This window comes from Maniola hyperantus, chromosome Z (assembly GCF_902806685.2).
Source record: "Maniola hyperantus chromosome Z, iAphHyp1.2, whole genome shotgun sequence".
Taxonomy (NCBI): domain Eukaryota; kingdom Metazoa; phylum Arthropoda; class Insecta; order Lepidoptera; family Nymphalidae; genus Maniola; species Maniola hyperantus.
The window spans coordinates 1878198-1900986 of NC_048564.1; the positions used below are offsets into that span (position 1 = coordinate 1878198).

The 22789-nt window shown below is 39.7% G+C and overlaps 1 protein-coding gene across 1 annotated transcript in view; it reads right to left on the minus strand.

Annotated features, from left to right (window-relative positions):
- cyc (basic helix-loop-helix ARNT-like protein cyc) overlaps nt 1-22789 on the minus strand; it is a 41885-nt gene that overhangs the window by 17835 nt on the left and 1261 nt on the right. The window contains exons 2-4 of the mRNA XM_034983544.2: nt 5761-5928; nt 5024-5143; nt 3747-3845 (exon numbers count right to left, since the gene is read on the minus strand). Coding sequence (XP_034839435.1) covers nt 3747-3845; nt 5024-5143; nt 5761-5928 — 387 coding nt within the window. The remainder of the gene's footprint in view (nt 1-3746; nt 3846-5023; nt 5144-5760; nt 5929-22789) is intronic.

Genomic DNA, 22789 nt, shown 5'->3' on the forward strand with positions numbered 1-22789 from the left:
ATTTTACGTGTACTTAAATGGCGCGTGAGAAGTGTTTTTGTACGCATAATCATCATCATCATGATCAACCCATCGCCGGCTCACAACAGAGCACGGGCCTCCTCTCAGAGTGAGAAGGTTTTGGCCGTAGTCTACCGCGCTGGTCATGTGCATAGTATCTATACCTAATAAGGTTTAGGTTCAGTGTTGCAATAAATACCAAATATCACAGAATAAAAATATTTTTTATGCGATTTCCTTATTGCATGCAACTATTAACGCGATCGTTTCTTAGTTTAAGGAAAATCGTGCAAATTACTGTGACTAGGTACTATAACTGGTTACATCCAACCAATTAAAGATAATATTATATCTTCTAGTTTCCTAGAATCATCACTATTATCTATTCGAATTTTGCAAAAAAAAAAGAAGTGAAAACATACTTACCAGCTAAATATCTAAACTAAGTTGAATAGCTAAAACCCAACTATCAGGTACTTTATTGCAGTCAAAGTTTTAGTGGAATAAAAAACCGGCCAAGTGCGAGTCAGGCTTGCGCAACGAGGGTTCCGTACGACAGTCGTATTTTTTCGACATTTTGCACGATAATTCAAAAACTATGATGCATAAAAATAAATAAAAATCTGTTTTAGAATGTACATGTGACGACCTTTTCATATAATACCCCACTTGATAAAATAATCTTACTTCAAAAATTGAAAATACTAATTCATGACCACAATTTAATTATTTTTGTGTTCTGTGATGTAACCAGAAATTCACGGTTTTCTGATTTTTTCCAGAATGTCAGCTATAAGAACTACCTACCTGCCAAATTTCATGATTCTAAGTCAACGGGAAGTACCCTGCAGGTTCAGGTTAAAGAATTATTTATTTCTCTCAAAGGATTACAAAATTCACTTACAGAGAAAACATATTTACAATAGGCACTTATTTGTTTTTTCGGCAATCATTATAATTTACTTTATCTACAACTCACATAACATATTTTAGTTTAACAATTAGTTATTTTAATTTAATAGTTAACATAATTTTTAAATTAACAGGTTTCTTGACAGACACGACATACAGACAACGAAATGATCTTATAAGGGTTCCTTTTTTCCTTTTGAGGTACGGGCCCCTTAAAAAAGCTATTAAGTCACCTCGCGCGAATCCACGGCATAAAACGCATCATACCTACTAACCTAAACTAACCCTTCCGTGGTCACCTATAAAAGCCTAAAAAAACCCTTCCGTAGTCGGGAAAACGAGCAGGTGGGTTTTCCTTTAGTGGCAGCAGTTGCCGGGCAACGTGTAGCCTTTGGAAATAATTGGTGACATTGTTACTCGCCGGCTCGTCCGTCGACAGACGCCAACTTGGGGTAGCTTTTGAACGCGTAGGGTTGCGCAATCGTAGCATTCATTGTTCTCGAAAACTTGTGAGTTTGTTATTTAATTTTGTTAATTAGTGACCTAACCCTTTTTCCATTCGCAATTAGTCCAGCAAAGTTTATTTCGATTAAAAATAACTAAATGAACTAAGTAAATGAGTATTTTTAACCAAAGTTTTTACGGAAAAACATGTAGATGCATAAATGGTATGCCCGCAAAACTCATTACCATAAGCCTTTGATGTATGATTTAGTTTACTAGTTTCGAAAAACTAACTAAAATTTGAATTTTCGCGGCTGGAGTGCGGAAACCAGCCCAGAGTGAAGAAAGAAGAGTGTTCCGGTTGTAGTTGATGAAGATGAACTCCAACTTTCTAAATAGGAGACATAAGTCAGTACTTCCTGTCAAACAAACAAAATTCTGCTCAAGGGGTACAGTTATTTACTTATCTATTGTACATTTGTATAAGTTCCCGGCAATAAAAGTTTAGAACTCGCTTGACTTGAAGAGTACCTAAGTATGAAGAAGGCAAACAACTTGCGAGAAAATCCAATATTCAATGTTGCATCGACACAGATGGACGACATTTTGCAAAGTAAATATTAAACTAAGAGCCATCGCGTGCCAGATCATGGTTATTTTATAAAAGCAAAGTATCTCTGCGTATTGTCCCCAACAGGGAGCAACGATCATCGACTATGAAGTTTGGCTCATGGTGGTGGCTTTGGGAGAGAGCAAAGCGAATGAGATCCTGGGTTCGAATCCCGGGTCAGGCAAAAACGTTATTGGTTTTTCTGCTAAGAAATTCTCAGTAGCAGGAAGGAGTGGAGTAGAGCTAAATCTTTTTTATAACAACTTAAACTCAGCTTTTTGTACATTGACATACAGTTGAAATTGGTATTCTAAAAACACAGAGGACGCGCGACGCATCGCCGCAGTAAGGGTCAGCGCAAACAGACAGAGTAAAGCGGAGTAAAGTCTTCTTGGTAATTATTACCTAAACAGTTTTATACAAAGGACGCGCGCTTGGGCGTGTCTGGGCTTGTCACGTGCCTCTGACGCTATGCTAAAGTCTACGAATAATTTTCGTAGGCTAAAGTATATAATAACCCCTATATTCAGCATCATTATTATGAAGTTTCACAGTACATCCGCACGCAGTGTAGGTTCTATTACTTAGATCAAATGAATAACGGAATCGAGTCGAGTTTCAATAAACTGATTTGTGGAACCTACACTGCGTCCGGATGTACTCTGAGTCTTCAGTTATGATATTACTTACCTATGCACGCGACTTCATCCTGCCATGCATGGACTTCACAAATTTCAAATCCCTTATTTGTTCTACTTAGGGGCAATTTTTTTTCAAAAACTATGATACACGTTTTCTGTTTATAACAATTAGCGTAAATACACAATTTCACGATTCTAACTTCAAAACTGATAGACTTTCATACAAATTTCAAACCCCTATTTTACGCCTTTAGGGGTTGAATTTTGAAAAATCCGTTTGAGTTGTCGCTTGTAGTTACATTGTAGCTACTGTTTGCAGGCAGACAGACAGATAGAGGGTGTTTGCGATGTGGTCAATATCTGCACCAACATGGTTGAATTTGGCGACAAAAGTTGGTTCGTGTGAATAAAACGTTTAATATAATACAAACTAGCTGACCCGCCCCGGCTTCGCGCGGGTGGAATTTAGAAAATCGAAGTGGGGGTTGAATTTCCAATAATCCTGAAATACATATTTCTTCATTTGTTGCCGTTCAAAAATGACGGACTTTCATACAAACTTCCATCCCCCATTTAACCCACTTAGGGGTGGAATTTCAAAAAATCCTTTCTTAGTGGATACCTGCTCTTTACAAAGAACACACCCTCCAAATTTCATGTCATGTCTCTGGGACCAGCGGTTTAGGCTGTGCGTTGATATATATGTCAGTCAGTCAGGACTTTGAATTTTATATATACAGATTAGTGCCCTCCCACTTGTTGTGGTTGTGGTACGTGTGAATTCTCCGAGACGCGGCGCGTTGCACGTCGCATGGTGCGTTGCGTCGCACGTCGTCCTACGCCATATAACAAGTGTACGCGGCCAAAAGTGATGAACATCGATCTTTAGAAGGAGATAGTAGATTTGTAGAGCACTGTCTCGGTCGTTGAGACCGACAAAACGTCATATGGTATGAGCGGCAGAGACAACGCTCTACAAAGCTGTAATGTCATTCTAAAGGCCGATGTTCATCACTTTCGGCCGCGTATTGTAAACGCTTCTGTATAAACGCTCTCATACTTGGCCATATATTTGAGTCAACAGCACGACGCGTAATGCGCCGCATCTCCAGAAGAGCCCTTAGTACACTAGTACTTACTAGGGTGAAGTTTTTCTTTTCCTGGCAGCGGTGGCGGTGGAGGCTGAAGACATGGAGAGAACATCGCAGGTTGCCAAGTCGTATCCCTCCGAGGCCGAGCTGAAACGAACAGGTCTGACTACACTACACAGATGAGCTAGTTAATGGAGTATGAACTGAACGAGCAGTGGCGGCCCGAGACTACTTTTAAAATGGAGCGAGATCGACTCTTGAAAGTGTAGAGGCCAGAGGGCATAATTATACTAAACTAGCTTATGCTCGAGACTTCGTCCGCGTGGAATACAAAAAATTCAAACCACTATTTCACTCCCTTAGGGGTTGAGATTTCAAAAATCCTTTCTTAGCGGATGCCTACGTCATAATAGCTATCTGCACGCCAAATTTCAGCCCGATCCGTCCAGTAGTTTGAGCTGTGCGTTGATAGATCAGTCAGTCAGTCAGTCAGTCACACTACGGAAAACAGAAGGCGGGGTATTATCTTTTGGTAACGATCTCTGTTCGCAAAAAATTATTTTAAAATAAATAAAATTCATAAAATTACGCATTAGGAATTCAAAAGTACGCAAATATCAACGAATTGTTTTTAAACTGACTGAGGTAGATATAAAATAAACTTTTATTTATTTATTCAGATACAAGTTAGCCCAAGACTGCAATCTCACCTGGTGGTAAGTGATGATGCAATCTAAGATACAAGCGAGCTAGCCTGGAAGGGGTATGGCAGTTTTTTATACCAACATAAACATAACATTAAACCCACACTCCTTTTGTTTTCTACACGAAATCTTACCCGAAACGCTAAACCGCCTTGCGGCACAGCTTTGCCGCTACGGGTGGTGACTAGCCATGGCCGAAGCCAAAGTGGTAAAATGTGTGTGTGTGTCCCCCCCCCCCCCCCCCCCCCCCTCCTTCCTGTAACTTCTAAAATAAGAGAATGATAAAATGTATGATGTACATTGAACGAGATCTAGTAGGTAAGTAGTTTTTGATTTATCGTGCTAAATACGATTGTAGTACGGAACCCTCAGTGCGCGAGTCCAACTCGCACTTGGCCGGTTTTATATTAATTAGAATGAAAATGAACTCTATGAATGAAAGGAGAACTCACATCGGAAAGCGCAGCGTTGGCCTCCACTAGGTGGATAGATGACAGTCACAGGGAGCCGCTGCATCCAGGCGGCACGAGACCACAGCGGAATTCCCCTCCTTGACCTTGACTTGAATTGACCTTGCGCAGCAGAAGTTAGCTCTCAGCTAGAGCTTGTACTAAAACTTACCATTGTAAGTTGTTCCGTTTGCGCATACCCTGGGAGGATTGCTGTTGGCAGGCGTAAGGGTGCTCCGGGTGCTCCGTGGGGTAGCACCCCTCGCTATCCGCGTCCGAAAATGCGCCACGCCTATGCGTTCAGACAACACGCTGTGGGCTTTTTCATATGTGGTAAGCGCATATCCGCGCCCAGCCTCGCAGAGCTGGCTATTCTATATTCTATTTTATATTCTATTCTACAGATCTAGATATATAGAATACTAGCTGACCCGGCGAACTTCGTACCGCTTAACAGTGGATTCTTTATTTTTAGGGTTCCGTACCTCAAAAGGAAAAACGGAACCTTATAGGATCACTTTGTTATCTGTCTGTCTCTGTCGGTCTGTCAAGAAACCTACAGGGTACTTCCCGTTGACCTAGAATCATGAAATTTGGCAGGTCTTATAGCAGACATTAGGGGAAAAATCTGAAAACCGTGAATTTGTGGTTACATCACACAAAAACAATAATTTTGGTCGCAAACAAAAAATTTTGTATTTCGCACTTGGCCGGTTTTGTTTAATACATTTTTTTTAAATTTCCCTACGTAAGAACCATCCTCGTACTTCAAGGAATTTTATAAAAAAAGAATTAGCGAATTCGGCTCAGCTGTTCTCGAAATTTGCTATCAGATTCATTTTTATATATAGAGAAGATATATCTAGATCTGTACCAGGTCGGTCACGTGACGATGATGATGGTACTCACATGTGCGAGTTCCTCCGTTTGCGCGGGTCGTGCGGCGGCTGTGCCGGGTGGTCCGGGAGCGGCGGGTGCGCGGTCCCGCCGGCGCTCTCCGCGCATCCTGCAGCGCTCTCGTCCGCGACGCCCGCGCCCAGGGTCAGCTCGTACGCAGGCCCCCCGTTTGCGTGCGGCCTGCGAAAGATACGCAAGGTAAGCAATACTGATATAGAACACTTAGAACTACGCTATCAACATCATATATTGAATAAAATAGAATATAGACCCGTATTCAGTAGAGGGCCGGTAATAGGTTGATCATGAAGATGATGAATCTAAAACATTGTGTTACAAATTAGGGGACAAAGTGTAGAAAACCTTATAGATTGAAATCTGTCAATTATTTTTCTTTTCTTTTTATTTCTTTAAAAAAAATAAGAATATTAGCCATGTTAAATGACTAATATTTCCATTATTCCCCTTTCCTCTCCAACTAAGCGTGAAGCTTGTGCTAGGTGTAGGTACGACAATAGTGCTACGCGCGGGGTTTGAACCGTCGACCTTTCGGTTTTCAGTCCACTCCTTTACCAGTTGAGCTATTGAGGCTCTAATTTCAAATCAAAATTCAATTTATAGTCCGAACAAAATGAGAACTCACTCGCCATTTTAGCTCTATGTGTAAACTGTCATGTCTTAAGTACGATTTACCTTTATATTGGGGCCGATTCTCTTGTGCACAATCACTAAACTAAACTAAATAACCAGGTCTTAATCTAGTGCTATCCTTTTCCGCAAGCAATATTATAACAGGGATAGCAATTGATTTAGACGTGTCATTTTAGTTTAGTTTAGAGATTGTGTACAAGAGAATCGGCCCCAATAACGACTCAAATCGTACTTTTGACATGACAATTGACACATAAAGTTAAAATGGCGCACGAGAACTTAAAATGTATGCAGTAGGCATATAGTTTAGAGATTATATTATATACCTATAGTTTAGAGATTAGATATGTATGACAAAATCAGCTACACTGTATTGTTATAGTGTATTGTTATAGTAGGCATTATGTAATACATTTAGTTGTGTTACGGTGTTCTGTGAGTGTATTTATTAATTATAGCTATTATACTGCAGGTGCACCCACATTGAATCGGTCGCTTATTATGATAAAATCACCTGATGTTCTATAGTCACATCATGTATCTATATAATGCCTACAAAATGAGTTCCCACGCGTCATTTTAAAGTTATGTGTCAACTGTCATGTCAAAAGTACGATCTGTGTGGAGGATATGGATCGCCTAAAAGACGATGTGTGGAGTGTGGACCCAACCTAAGGTAAAGTAGATGATGCCCGAGACTTCATCCGCGTGAATTTAGATTTTTAAAAATCCCGTGGGAACTCTTTGATTTTCGGGATAAAAGTAGCCTATATCACTCTCCAGGTTTTTGTCTATATATAACCCATGCAAAAAATCACGTCAATCCGTTGCACCGTTGCGACGTGATTGAAGGACAAACCAACAAACCAACAAACAAACACACTTTCGCTTTTATGATAAGTGATAACATGAAATTTTCACAATAAACGTCATATCGTCTTTAAATAAAAACGAGAAAATTTATACGTTCCGGTTGAAACGGCGCGGTCGTGAGTCACAACCTTGACACTGACAAAGCAACTGTTATATACATATTTATTACGTTACTAATTGATACCTGATGCAATGCATCTATCTGCTAAGGTCCTAGACATATGTACTGCAAAATTGCAGTTGGAATGCAGTTGTCACAATTGCATTGCAACTGTCGATCGAGCAGCCTGCGTGCAGCCGTACGGACATACAGTGCCTAAATCTTATACTATACCAATGTAGAGTACATTGGTTGGTTGGTTTGTCCTACAATCACGTCGCAACGGAACAACGGATCGACGTAATTTTTTGCATGGGTATAGTTTAAGTGTCACCTGGAGAGTGACACTGATTACTTTTTATCCCGGAAAGTCAGAGTTCCCACGGGATTTGAAAAACCTAAATCCACGTGGATGAAGTCGTGGGGATCAGCAAGTAAATAATAGTTTCTAGAACGTGTCTACAAAATTACATCAAGTTTGATTGGTTCCGTTAAGTGTTTTCATTCATGGTTACTCTACAGTCTACACCTAGCTTAGGAACTCTCAGTTGAATAATAACGTAATAACAGCGATATAAAATATTTTCCACTAGATGCGACGCTTCATAGTACAGTACGAAGCATAAAGTAATGTACTCGATCTTTTTTTTTTTTAAGAATATTAGCCAAGTTGCAGACTAAAACTTTAAAAAAATAATTGATTTGTTTTGTTGTTTTTTGTTTTTGATGTTATTGTGCAATGGTGGGTTGCAGTATACTAGGCTACAATAGCCGAAGCGAACATAAAATAGAAGGAATAACATTTCACAAGTAAGTACCTCTGCTTGAGCGAGAGGGACTGAGGGGGCCACGCTAGTTGCATATATCTGTGGTACATATAATATCTGCCCCGGCTTTACTCACGTGTTTAGTCGACGTTAGCCTGACTAGTTTCGAATCCATCCGGGGTCCTTTTTCAAGGGAGTCAGTTCGCGCACGCGTCACGATTGTGACTGCGAGCTGCGCGTGCCTGCCCGTAGAGCCCGTGAGGGTGGCTGGGGGCTGCGTCTCCCGACAGTTCTTGCTGATCTTCATCGCTGGAACCGTAACCGTAATCCAGGCAAGCGGAGCTAATAGTGTCCTGTCCCACGACTGTCGACTAAACACGTGAGTAAAGCCGAGACAGATATTATATATAATGGAAATCACTCACGATAGTTTAAACTTTAAACGCTAAAATATGTCTGTGGTTTTATAAGTGGTAGTACTGCACTATGAAGCGCCACATCTAGTAGAAACATATTTTACTTATGTCGCCGAGTAATAACTAATCCTTGTACTTGAACCAGCGCAATGCCACGCAGGCATGCATAATATTACAAACTATTGCAACATCGGCGCATGCTTTTTATTGCGGTTACATTATATTATGCAGCCTAGGTACTCAGGTACTTAGAGCTACCGTGAAGCTATTATTATAATCATAATATTTACATACTCGTATATATATGTTTATTTATCTATATAAAAATACTAGCAGTTGCCCGTGACTTCGTCCGCGTAAAATTTCTGGTTTCTCATGAGATCTGAAATTTCCCCGCTGCAAAAGGCCTCACTTACCTACTCACTCAGTCTCACCTTAGGCACGGAACCAAGAATACCTAAATGCCAATTTTCATATCTCTAACTTCAAAAACATAGAATTTTCATATAACATTTCATCCCCCATTTCACCCCCTTAGGGGGAGAATTTAGTTAGAACCTTTCTTATCTGATACCTACCCCCTAGAAAGAACCTACGTTTCAAATTAAAAGTAAAAATAACAATAGTTAAAAAAATCTATAAAAACTTTTCCCCCCTATTTTACCACCCTTAAGGGGGGAATTTCCCAAATTCAACTATACAGATTTTTATTATTTAAAGCAAATAACCTAAATGTCGATTTTCATGTCTCTAACTTCAAAAACATAGGACTTTCATACAAACTTCAACCCCCCCCGTTTCTTAACTGACACCTACGTCCTAGAAAGAACAAAAGAAGAAAAGTAATAAAATAAAAAAATAAGAAAACGAGAAAGATAGATAGATTGGTTAATAATTTCAGTCGCTAAAGTAACATGAAGTTACATTTTCTACTTACTAGGAGTGCATAAACTAAGTAAGTAGTACCTATGTGAATATTATCACAGTGTATCACCTTACTTTACCACGATGCATTATGAATCGAGGTCCAGACAGTATGTTCGTGCACGTGACTATAGGCATGAGAATAGTATTACAATAAACTATTCTGCTGAAACTTATTTATCTATTCTTTATCTGAGTCTTTTTTATCTATACTTACATCCCTATACCCCTATTCTAAATACCCCCAACCTCCGATTAGAAGGCGGACGTCCTAACCACTAGGCTATCACAGCTTCGCTACTGTATCGCGACCTTTTTGCGCCTGTATAGAATAGAATAGAATAGAATAGAATGTTTTATTAAACTTTTTAAAAGTACTTATGAATAGTCAGGTAGTTTTAATTTACCACTGGTTCGGAATGCCGTTCCTACCGAGAAGAACCAGCAAGAAACTCGGCGGTGGCTCTTTTTAATTTTTCAATTTACAATGTCATTATACCGTACTATACAAGCCATTGCAGCCCCGTGCATTGCTGGAGCGAGTCAAATCCAAGCTTTTTTATCGTTTACATAGTCTGCGACTGTATAATATGCTTTTGTTAGGAGCATACTTTTAACACATTTTTTAAACTTGTGTATCGATGCAACTAGTCGCGATGGGCGATCTCCCTAAGATGATTCAGATAGATGATCCTAAGATGATGCGTTCAAGATACGCGCAGCTGTATCGCTACAAAAAGTCGCTGTGGGCGATATCTTAATAGCGTAGCTTAATGGTAAGCTCACAATAAAAGTCCAATCCACTGTGAAGTGTGAGCGATTGGGCGGCGCGGTGGGGCGGGGCGGGAGGTGAGCCCGCCTACTTTGCGGTCGAGATAAGACACCACGAAACGTGGCCCTGAAAGCACGTAGCAAGTAGCTACAGTACCCTAGAATACTTCGCTTAGCAACTCAATCGGACAGTTGAAAGTAGCGGAAAAATCAGTTACCAATTTTGACGGAATAACAACATACCTACCTTTCTACTATACGAAACGATACCTTTCTACTATCGTACCGCAAGGCATCACCAAGGTCTACACCCGTACGTAGTCGAAATTCCACGGATACGTAGGTACGAAGCGATTTGCCTCCTCATTTCGAATTCGAACCGCTGAGATTTGGAACACCCTTCCAGCATCAGTTTTCCCCTCCAATTATAATATGGGTACCTTTAAGACAAGAGTGAATAGACATCTTCTAGGCAAGCGCGCTCCATCATCTCAATCACGTTGATCCCTTGCTCCATTGCGACGTGATTGAAGGACAAACCAACAAACAAACACAGTTTTGCATTTATAATGTGGGTATTGATCCGAATGGAGAATATAACCTTGGTTTCATTGATGCAGGTTTCGTCACGATGTTTTCCTTCATCGTTAAAGCGTACCGAGAAGTCATATACATAGATCCTTGACATGGTCGAATCATAAAGATCCAGCTAATTGAAACACCCTTCCAGGCTCCAGCATCAGTTTTCCCCTCCAATTATAATATGGGTAACTTCAAGTCAAGAGTGAATAGGCATCTTCTAGACAAGCGCGCTCCATCTTGGGCTGCATCATCACTTGCCACCAGGTCTGATTGCAGCCAAGGGCTAGTCTATAAATAAATAAAATAAATAAAGTTGGATATAGATAAGTATTTAGAGAATGTTTACTTTCCAAGTTTACTCGTACAACTCTTGAGAACATTTTACACAAAAATAAAACTCGAAAGTCGCTGAACAAAGATACGCCCAGGTAAATAATTGTTATATAATGTTTTGATGTCGAAATGATTATTATTATAGTACGCGACAGGTCGAGATGGCAATCGGGGAATGAGGCGGGGGGACGCCCCGCACACCCGCAAGTCACCCGCGCTATCTCGCACCGGGTTAGCGCGGGGTCTGTGCGGGAGTGCGGGGCTTCCTCACCCCGATTGCCATGTCTACCTGTCGCGTACTATATAAAAATAATTGTCATTGTAAAGATTAGTATGAACCATTAATTTTTTGCTAGTGGATTAGAGATCAACTGCTGTGCGTTCACAAGCGAATCCTGATAGTTTTTCGCAGACAATCCATCTTGTACATGGAGAGTGACTGTATTTTCAGAAAGTAAACGATACTTTACTCAATTTTAAGGGTTCCGTACTTCAAAAGGAAAAACGAAACCCTTATCACTTTGTTGTCTGTCTGTCTGTCCGTCTGTCTGTGAAGAAACCTACAGGGTACGTCCCGTTGAATCATGAAATTTGGCAGGTAGGTAGGTCTTATAGCTGAAATTGGGAGAAAATCTGAAAACCGTGAATTTGTGGTTACATCACACAAAACAAATTAAAATGTGGTCATAAACTAAATAGTTAGTATTTTCCATTTTCGAAGTAAGATAACTATATCAAGTAGGGTACCATATGAAAGGTCTTCACCTGTACATTCTAAAACAGATTTTTATTTATTTTTATGCATCATAGTAAGTATTTGAATTATCGTGCAAAATGACGAAAAAATACGACTGTATTATGGAACCCTCTTTGCGCGAGCCTGACTCGCACTTGGCCGGTTTTATTTCTATAGCCTAGCGCTTAGGCTTCGATCAGACCTGGTGGCAAGTGATGATGCAGCCTAAGATGGAGCGCGCTTGCCTAGAAGATGCCTATTCACTCTTGGCTTGAAGGTACCCATATTATAATTGGAGGGGAAAACTGATGCTGGAGCCTGGAAGGGTGTTTCAATTAGCTGGATCTTTATGATTAGACCATGTCAAGGATCTATGTATATGACTTCTCGGTACGCTTTAACGATGAAGGAAAACATCGTGACGAAACCTGCATCAATGAAACCAAGGTTATATTCTCCATTCGGATCAATACCCACATTATAAATGCAAAACTGTGTTTGTTTGTTGGTTTGTCCTTCAATCACGTCGCAATGGAGCAAGGGATCAACGTGAATTTTTGCATGGCTGGTATAGTTAAAGACCTGGAGAGTGATATAGGCTTCTTTTTATCCCAGAAAATCGAAGAGTTCCCACGGGATTTTTTTTGATGATTTTTTTGAAACATAAATCCATAAGAATAAGCGGGCATCAGCTAGTCGAATATAAAACACATATGGCAAAACTACACCGAGGTAAGCATAACCTCATCAGAGGTAGATGCCCGTTAGTACTGTTATTAAATTAATTAGTTTTATTGTATTAGCCCCGCAACTTCAGCTATAGGCTATCGATCGTGCGAAGCCCTAGCCCGTCTCTAGATCTGCGTACTTCAAAGTCATCGTTTCGTAGTTGTACCTTGATGTAAATTTACTACCGAATATAAATTATTTATGTACGCAATTAAATATTGGTCTATTTTAAAGTGAGCTATTTATTACCATTACATGAAGCTGTGATAGCCTAGTGGTTAGGACGTCCGCCTTCTAATCGGAGGTCGGAGGTTCGATCCCGGGCACGCACCTCTAACTTTTCAGAGTTATGTGCGTTTTAATTAATTAAATATCACTTGCTTTAACGTGAAGGAAAACATCGTGAGGAAACCTGCATGCCTGAGAGTTCTCCATAATGTTCTCAAAGGTGTGTGAAGTCTACCAATCCGCACATGGCCAGCGTGGTAAGACTATGGGCAAAACCCTTCTCACTCTGAGAGGAGACCCGTGCTCTGTAGTGAGCCGGTGATGGGTTAATCATGATGATGATGATGATGATGATGATGGCAGAAACCTTCCCGCCAAACAAAGTTCCATCGCAATTGGATGAATGGTATAGGAACGCAAAAGTTATGAACAAACATTTATGTAGGTACATAAAGAAGACATACATAAGCGTCCAACTCCCGCTCAACTTGAGAAAATGAATGTCTTGCGTCACATACTTTTTACAACTTTTTGTTGACTTTTCAAAGCACGTGTTCATCAAGCTAAGGCTTCACCAGAAACTAAAAGTGCCTACCATGTCCGCTCAAACCACCTGGAGACCCCATTATGCGTTAGAGTGAATGCATGAAGAAAAATTTCTGCAAAAAAGTTATCAAGGTTGCTTACGATATCATAGTTCACGAAGTTATGTACGCGGTAGAAAGTAATGTACATTGACCTTTATCTCCTGAAGGTCGGTGTACATTACTCTCTACCGCGTAGCAGATTTGTAGAGCATTTTCTCTGTCGTTGAGACCGACAAAACGTCATATAGGTATGAGTGACAGAGACAACGCTCTACAAAGCCGAAATGTCATTCTAAAAGCCGATGTACACTGCTTTCTGGCAGGCGGCTATGAAACGACTAGGTTTATCTAAAGCTCTGTCTAACTTTTTAAAATAACTTAACAGAACTATGCATTCATCATCATCATCATGAGCAACCCATCGCCGGCTCATTACAGAGCACGGGTCTCCTCTCAGAGTGAGAAGGGTTTTGGCCATAGCCACGCTGGCCACAGTGGCCATGTGCGGCAACTCTCAGGCATGCAGAGGTTACCTCACGATGTTTTTCTTCACTGTGATATTTAATTTATTAAAACGCACATAATTACGATAGGTACGTGCCCGGGATCGAACTCTCGACCTCCGATTAGAAGGCGGACGTCCTAACTACTAGGCTATGACTGCCTAAGAAACTATGCATTAAGGTCCAACAACTAAAACAAACTTTCACTCTAGAGGCTTGAGCCTGTGCTCAAGGCTCTATACCTAGTGTTTCTCTAGAATTAACTAGGTATGTTGTTAGTAGTGGTAACTAGTAACAATTAAGTGCAACTAATAAAAATACAAGTAGTTAATAACTTGTTTCCATGGAACTAGGAATCAGCTTAGCGTAATAAGCATCATTTGTTGCGTGGTCGTTTCCCTAAAGTATGTCCCACATAATATACTCTTACTCATATTATATGACTTCCAAGCACGAGTTCAATTTTTTCACATTTGGTATTCATCATCATCATCATGATCAACCCATCGCCGGCTCACGACAGAGCACGGGTCTCCTCTCAGAGTGAGAAGAGTTTTGGCTATAGTCTACCACGCTGGCCATGTGCGGATTGGTAGACTTCACACACCTTTGAGAACATTATGGAGAACTCTCAGGCATGCAGGTTTCCTCACGATGTTTTCCTTCACCGTTAACGCAAGTGATATTTTAATTACTTAAAAACGCACATAACTCCGAAAAGTTAGAGGTGCGTGCCCGGGGAGTCTCCGACCTCCGATTGGAAGGCGGACGTCCTAACCACTAGGCTACCACAGCTTCTTATCTGGTATTATTAATATTTAAATGTAACTAATAGATTCTTTGTGTCTACCTGACGAACCTTGCCACATAGTTTGTATTTAATTTACCTAAGGGGCATGATACCTGAGGGGCATCAGCGGGCAATGGAGAGAGCTATGCTTGGAGTTTCTCTACGTGATCAAATCAGAAATGAGGAAATCCGTAGAACAAGAGTAACCGACATAGCTCAACGGGTTGCAAAGCTGAAGTGGCAATGGGCAGGGCACATAGTTCGTAAAACCGATAGGCGTTGGGGGTCTCAAGGTGTTGGAATGGCGACCTAGCACCGGAAGACGCAGCGTTGGAAGACCCCCCACTAGGTGGACGGACGATATCAGACGAGTCACAGGGAGCCGTTAGATTCAGGCGGCGCAAGGCCGTGGCGTGTGGAAGTCGTTACAAGAGACCTATGTCCAGCAGTGGACGTCTATCGGTTGATGATGATGAGGATTTTTCAATAAGTTTACACATGAAAACTTTGAACAGACACAGATATTATTAGTATCTAGAACGTTTCTACATAATTTCATCGAGTCTGATTAGTTAATATTGAAATGGGGACCAAACTAAGTACTGTAAAGTAATGTACATCGACAATTAGAAGTCAGATTTGTAGAGCGTTGTTCCTGTCATTGAGACCGACAAAACGTCACATAGGTATGAATGATAGAGACAACGCTCTACAAAGCCGAAATACAATTCTAAAGGCCGATGTACAATACTTTCGGCGGCGTACTGTACGTTTGTATAGAGACCGCTGGAGAGCGCGCTAGGGTAATTATACTTGCTATGAAATAACGTTTTAAACTTAGCAATGCTAAACAAAACGCCACTATTTCATAAAGAAAAAGATCGAATGTTATAAAAGTTTACTTAAAAGACCGTCTTGAAGACAAGTTTTCGTTCTTAGAAAAATGATGCGCTTCTAGGAAATTAGGTGACGGCCCATCTTTATTACAATAACGTTAAGTCTATATAAGCGATGTATGAGGTATCTGGGTAGGCCCAAAAATCCTTCCTTCTGTTTTGTTAACACTCTATTTTGTGTCGGGGGTAAAAATGACAATTATTTCACGTAAAAATGACCATTCTAGAAACGAATGTAGAGGAGTAAAAATATGACTTTACATTCTTTACAAGGACAACGTTGAGCATGGCTAATTGAATTGCAAAATCACGTGATTTAAAAACAACAGCGAAGATTGTGTATCCATACTTGTTCAACTAAAATGAATACAAAAGATAATGGTAGAACCATATTTTCCGATTATAGTAGGTACTAAATCGAAGTAACATTTTTCTCAAGAGAAAGATTTTCACTCAAAGGCGGCAAAATAGCATAATTCCTCCAAGCCACTCTGTTCCTAGTACATCTTCAGTGTCTTCAGTACCAATTTCGATGAAAAACAGCGTTGCGAGTACGAAACATACGATATGTTTCGTACCATATAGTCGCAAGTTGCGACTATGGTACGAAACATACTAAATTCACACTTTTTGGATCATGTTAATATCTTCGGTCTTATATTTTCGTACCTTTTTCAGAAAGACTTAATTAGGATTGTTAAGCTTATTTCACACTACGGGATATACTACATTATACGATAGTCCGGTCCATATTGGCGTTCCCAACATCCGTGCCAATTATTAGAGCTAAAAAAATTGGTACGAATGTTGGGTACACCAATATTAACCGGACCGGATATAAAGGATAAAGCTTTTCGTACCTTTTCAGGGATTTTGTTAGTAGGATTCGCCACATAATATCATCTGGCATTTGGCGACGAGTTAGCTTTCAAAAAATATTTATCTTTCAATTCATATAATATGCGTACGTTTGTGTATATTTCTGTTATCAACTCAAAAACTAGTCCTATGGATCGCCAGGAAACGCTGACGTCGCGTGTTTTCAATAAGTAAATATTTTTTTATTTGTTAATGATCAGTCACAGATTAATATTAATTACTGAGCCAATTAAAACTTCAAACTTTTCTTTTTCCACACCGTTTGTAACGATGAACTTTAAGTTTAACTGACAAAGTTTGCCTGTTAAGGTATAATAATATAATAAATAAATAATAAAATCTTTTTTTGATTCGATTACGGGAGAGTCACAAGATAACAGCAGTCCATATTGTGTGTGCTTATAAATGCAAAACCAATCATTAGATTTTAATAAATAAGGTTACTTTGGCATTCTGTAAGTTGAAACCCACCCAAGAATAGCTAATTTCGTATATTACTAACTGTTAAAAAACTCACTCTTAGAGGAGACCCGTGCTCTGTAGTGAGCCGGTGACGTGTTGATCATGATGATGATGATGATGATGAAAAGTCTTATATACCTACGTAATAAACAATACTTGTACTTATCTAGAACCTCCTAAAATGTTTCTTTGTGTAAATGTATTCTGTGTATGACATGCATCAGTAAAAAATAGGGCGGTTATGTCGAAAGATAAACAAAAATGTATTAGAATCAAAACCTAAATATTCATGTCCAGCAGTGGACGCAGACGCGCTGATTTGATTGATAGAAAAAATCACTTGTTTTTGCAAAAAAAGTTTGTTTTAGAAACTTATCAAAACTAATTTTTATATATCTATATATATAAAATTCAAAGTCCTGACTGACTGACTGACATAATATATATCAACGCACAGCCTAAACCGCTGGTCCTTAAGACATGAAATTTGGAGGGTCTATTCTTTGTAAAGAGTAGGTATCCACTAAGAAAGGCTTTTTCGAAATTCCACCCCTAAGTGGGTTAAATGGGGGATGGAAGTTTGTATGAAAGTCGGTAATTTTTCAAGTTATTTGCATGAAAATTGGTGTTTGGGTATTCGATCACAAATGAAGAAATACGTGTTTCAGAATTTTTGGAAAATTTGCTCATACGGGTGGTAAAATAGGGGATGAAAGTTTGTATGTGAAATCAACGCACAGCCTAAAACGCTGGTCCAAAAGACATGAAATTTGGAGGGTCTATTTTTTGTAAAGAGTAGGTATCCATTAAGAAAGGATTTTTCGAAGTTCCACCCCTAAGTGGGTTAAATGGGGGATGGAAGTTTGTATGAACGTCCGTCATTTTTCGCGTTATTTGCATGAAAATTGGTATTTGAGTTTTCGGTCACAAATGAAGAAATACGTGTTTCAGGATTTTTGGAAAATTTGCCCATAAGGATGGTAAAGTAGGGGATGAAAGTTTGTATGTGAAAGATTTAATTATTGATATTATAATTAACTTGAAATTTGGAAAGTAGGTTTTTTCTTGAGGTTAGGTGTCAGCTAAGAAACGACTATGAGAAAATCTCCCCCTAAAGGGGTGAAATGGGGGTTGGAAGGTTATGTGTTATTCGGTGCTGTTCAGAGTGCGCATCATTTGTTTCCTGTAGGCCACGCGGGCGAAGCCGCGGGCAGAAGCTAGTTTATATATAAAAGGCAAAGGCGACTGACTGACTGATCTATCAACGCACAGCTTAAACTACTGGACGTATCAGGCTGAAATTTGGCATGCAGATAGCTATTATTACGTACCTATAGGCATCCGCTAAGAAAGGATTTTTGAGGGGTTCGAAATTTGTGTTGACCACGCGGACGAAGTCGCGAGCATAAGCTAATTAGAAATTAGGCAGAGCTCTTCATAGTTGAAAGGTATAGTAGGTACTGGAAACCCCGAGCTGATGAAATCGGATGCCTACCGAATAATGTGGTGACGCTCCTTAGCAAGCCCTTACCCTCATTGGTGTAATTATAGACTGATGCAAACAATTATTACGTATTAGCTGATGCCCGCGACTTCGTCTTTGAATTTCCGGGATAAAAGTAAAGTAGCCTATGTGTTAATCCAGGGTATAATCTATCTCCATTCCAAATTTCACCCAAATACGTGCAGCCGTTTTTTGCGTGATTGAATAACGAACATCCAAACATCCACACTTTTAAATAATATTATTAGGATTAGGATTAATGGAAAACCAACTCGACCGAGCAGCGTTCGGGAAGCTTCGAGTTGTCTTCTCGCCCAAAATTCATGAAAACCACCATGAACCCGTTTAATGCGAGGTTGCGGTCGCAGCTAGTTAAAAGTATTGAAATTTTTACAAAAGTTATAAAATATATTAGTAAAATAACAAAAATGTAAATCAAAATTCATATATCTTAGTTCCTAAAAATAATTCAACCAATATGGTGATAGACAGTAGTAATAAAATGATATGATTTTTTGGTATAGCAGTAGTTTATGGGGCTAGAATAATCATGATTCAAATCATGATTATTTATTTGTTTTTAACAATCAATTAATTATTAACGTCACTACGGAAAGCGATTAATGACATCACAAGGCGACAAATATTTTTCAATTTTTTAACATAAAAAAGGTTAAAATTTTTAAATTTATTTTGCTTAATTAATTTATAAGACATATCTACCTGCCAAATTTCTAGGTCAACGGGAAGTACCCTCTAGGTTTCTTGACAGACCGATAGATAACAAAGTGATTCTATTAGGGTTCCGTTTTTCCTTTTGAACAGAAGCAAGCAGGTACAGAAGTCTAAAAATCCTCGATTATTATTTGAAACTGAGAGTCAAATGACTCAACGTTTGAGAAACGATGGAATAATAGGTAGTATTGGGTGCAGGACGGCTTATCGCCACGCCAAACATAACAACACCGATTTCCACAATATCGCCGACTCGACACGGATTATACTAGAACCACAGAAATCTTAATAACAAGGCTTGTTATTGAGATTTCTGTGACTACAACCTATTATTACGAAACAGTTAGAGTCATTCGGGGTAAGAGGACGCATTGGGTAAAAGTACGCGGTGCTGAAGTGTGTGCGAGCGAAGGAAAAAAACCCTCAAATTGTAAACATGGATACCTCTAGGTTTTTAAACATTCCGTCTGATTTTCTGGGACTAAAATCAGCCTACGTCTGTCCCCGGGATGTAACCTATCTAGTATCTCTATACTCGATTTCGTCAAAAGCGGTTAATCAGATGGGTCGTGAAAAGCTAGCAAACAGACAGACAGACACACTTTTGCATTTGTAATATTAGTATGGATTCAAAAGTGTGTCAAACATAATATTATACCGACTTCAATAAAGATATTTGATTTTCAAAACAACAACAAACGGCACGAGGACAATCCGTAGGCTCTACGGCGTAGGGCGTACTGCGTAGGGCGTACGGCGTAGGGCGTAGTGCGTAGGCAAAACAAAAGTGTGATATAAGTGCCAAAAACCCTTAGGAATCTATAAGACGTTAGGTTTTGCTTCCAGTATGCTTAGTATAAGATTTTACGTCTCACCAAACGTTGCTAGAATTCGAGAGTCGAAACACAATACCGTCAAAGTAAAATGGACCTTCAATGGAAATGGAAATTCAATGCCACTGATTTTAATTTAGTAACGTTTCCGCTTGGAGCGCGGGCTGTAGATGTGTAGACAAACTTGAGCTGTAAAACAAGTTGGTTGGCTAGTTTACTAAAATGCGGAAGGTTTTCGACACTCGAATACAATCAACGTTAGTGAGACATAAAATCTCGTACTAAGCGTAGTTTTGCCACGGTTACTATAACTGACGGAAGTAGCGTACCGTCTAAAGCTACGGCCAAATCTGCGCGTCATGAACGCGGGCTGCAGGTGCGTACAGTACGCGAATCTATACGTGCACACCTACGTGACTGTTGTTGTCGCGTAATTGTGCATGGCGCCATTAAATATCGTAGAAGCGATCGCCGCGCGGCTGACTTTCCCGCTTCGTAGCCTTTCCCGCTTTGGTTGCGCAGGTCTGGATGATGCTTTATGTGCCGACAAATATCTGGATAGTTCTCTGCCCCATCTACATCTTTTCATTACAACTGCATTTTAGAATTCATCAGCTGAATTCTCAATTTTGTTATCAAGTAAAAATAAAAAAAGGTTAGTTTTCATTTTCCGTAGGCCGCTCTGCTCTTTAGGTAAATCTCTTTGCTCCATAACGCCCAAACTGATTCCCCTACCTGTTGCGTTAACGTATTGTTTCTATGCTATATTATGGAATTTTCCACAGTTTACAAAAATAAATCAGATGCGATTTATTCCAAACATCGCTAGTCGAGTCGCAATGCTAAGCAAACACCTCGACTTACACGCACTAACAGAAGAATGTAGTGTTTGGTACCTAATTACGTGTTCATCAGTTCTCTTACAATTACCAACCCTTTTTTAATTCATTATAGACACACGCTTGACCACAATCACACCTGATGGAAAGTGATGATGCATCACTCTTGTTTTATTTAAATTGGTAGAAAACACAGATCAATCAATCAATCAGCCTGTTCTCAGTCATCTGCGCGAGCTTGCACTTGCATCGTAGGTCAGTATGACCTGTCAGTGCAAGCTAGCACAGGTATTGTTCCGCGCGCTCGTGTAATGTGTACGAATGTAACACTCACACTAATGCAGATGGCAAACACAGTGTGTTGCGCTGCCTCGCGCTCCACTGACGCCCGAAAATGCTATTGCGACGCGTCTTGCGGTTAACTTAAAGAGCGACTATTTAATTGGCGCAGACTATACCTTACACATAGATGGAATGTCGACGACATAAGGATGGAAACTCGTCCGACGACATCTTGTGGTGCTCTTCTTCTTGTGGAAATACTTAGTTGAAGGGGGGCTACTCATTTTAATAAATGATGTGTCCTTAGCTTTGTCTTGGCATCTCGAATGTCATGGGCTTTAGGATGTCATGACAAATCCAATATGGCGCATATAAGAAATAAAAATACGAAACTTCGGATGCGATTGTATAACACCAGTTAAGGTACCCTTATTATAAATGTGAAAGTGTGTTTGTTTGTCCTTCAATCACGTCGCAACGGTGCAATGGATTGACGTGTTTTTTGGTATGGGTATAGATAAAGACCTGGAGAGTGTACTTTTTATCCCGGAAAATCAAAGACTTCCCACGGGATTTTTAAAAACCTAATTCCACGCGGACGAAGTCGCGGACATCAGCTAGTATTCTTATAAATGAGACTTTGATCGACTTTTTAGAATTATGTATTTCAAGTCCCAAATTGATTGTGAAATATGGAGGATGCACTCGTTTACATAAACAATCTTAGAACTTTCTTGGAGCGTACCGCAGGGGCTCTGAGTATATTTCATGTCATTGATGTCTTGTCGTTTCAACGTCAAATACATCGTTATGGATGGTTATAATATCCTCGTAACATATCAGTCTCAACAGCAAATTCCTCGAATCGATTTGAATCAGTTACCCACTTGTTTTCTAATGTCCTTTCATATAAATTCTATTAACTAGCTCAGACTAGCCTTCATCGGTATACGATAGAGACAACTTCGAACGCATTCAGCGACTGTCATTTACACCAACAGACGAGGCTCGTCAAGAGCATACAATCCAGTCCTGCGTAAACAAATACAGACTTATTATATAACCTACTAGCTTATGCTCGCGACTTTGCCCGCGTGGACTACATAAATTTCAAAGCCCTATTTCACCCCCTTAGGGGTTGAATTTTCAATAATCCTTTCTTAGCGGATGCCTACGTCATGATAGCTATCTGCATGCCAAATTTCAGCCCGATCCGCCCCGTAGTTTAGGCTGTGCGTTGATAGATCAGTCAGTCAGTCAGTCAATCAGTCCCCTTATCTTTTTATATATTTAGATGTAACATGAGGTTTTAGATTTAATTTAAGTTATTTTAGTTTTAATTTAATGTTGTTTTATTTTACTTTTAATTTAGATTTAAGTTTTTTAGTATACACTATTAATAATATCTGTACCTGTGTTGTTTCTGCCTCGTTGGTTTAGTGGATAGCATGTCCGTCAGATGACGAGGCCTGGGTTCGATTCTCGAGTCGGGCCAAAAAATTGTTAACTCAACGTAAAATTTAAAATGTTTTTGTAATTACGCACATCTAAATATATATAAGGAAAAGGTGACTGACTGATCTATCAACGCACAGCTCAAACTACTGGACGGATCGGGCCG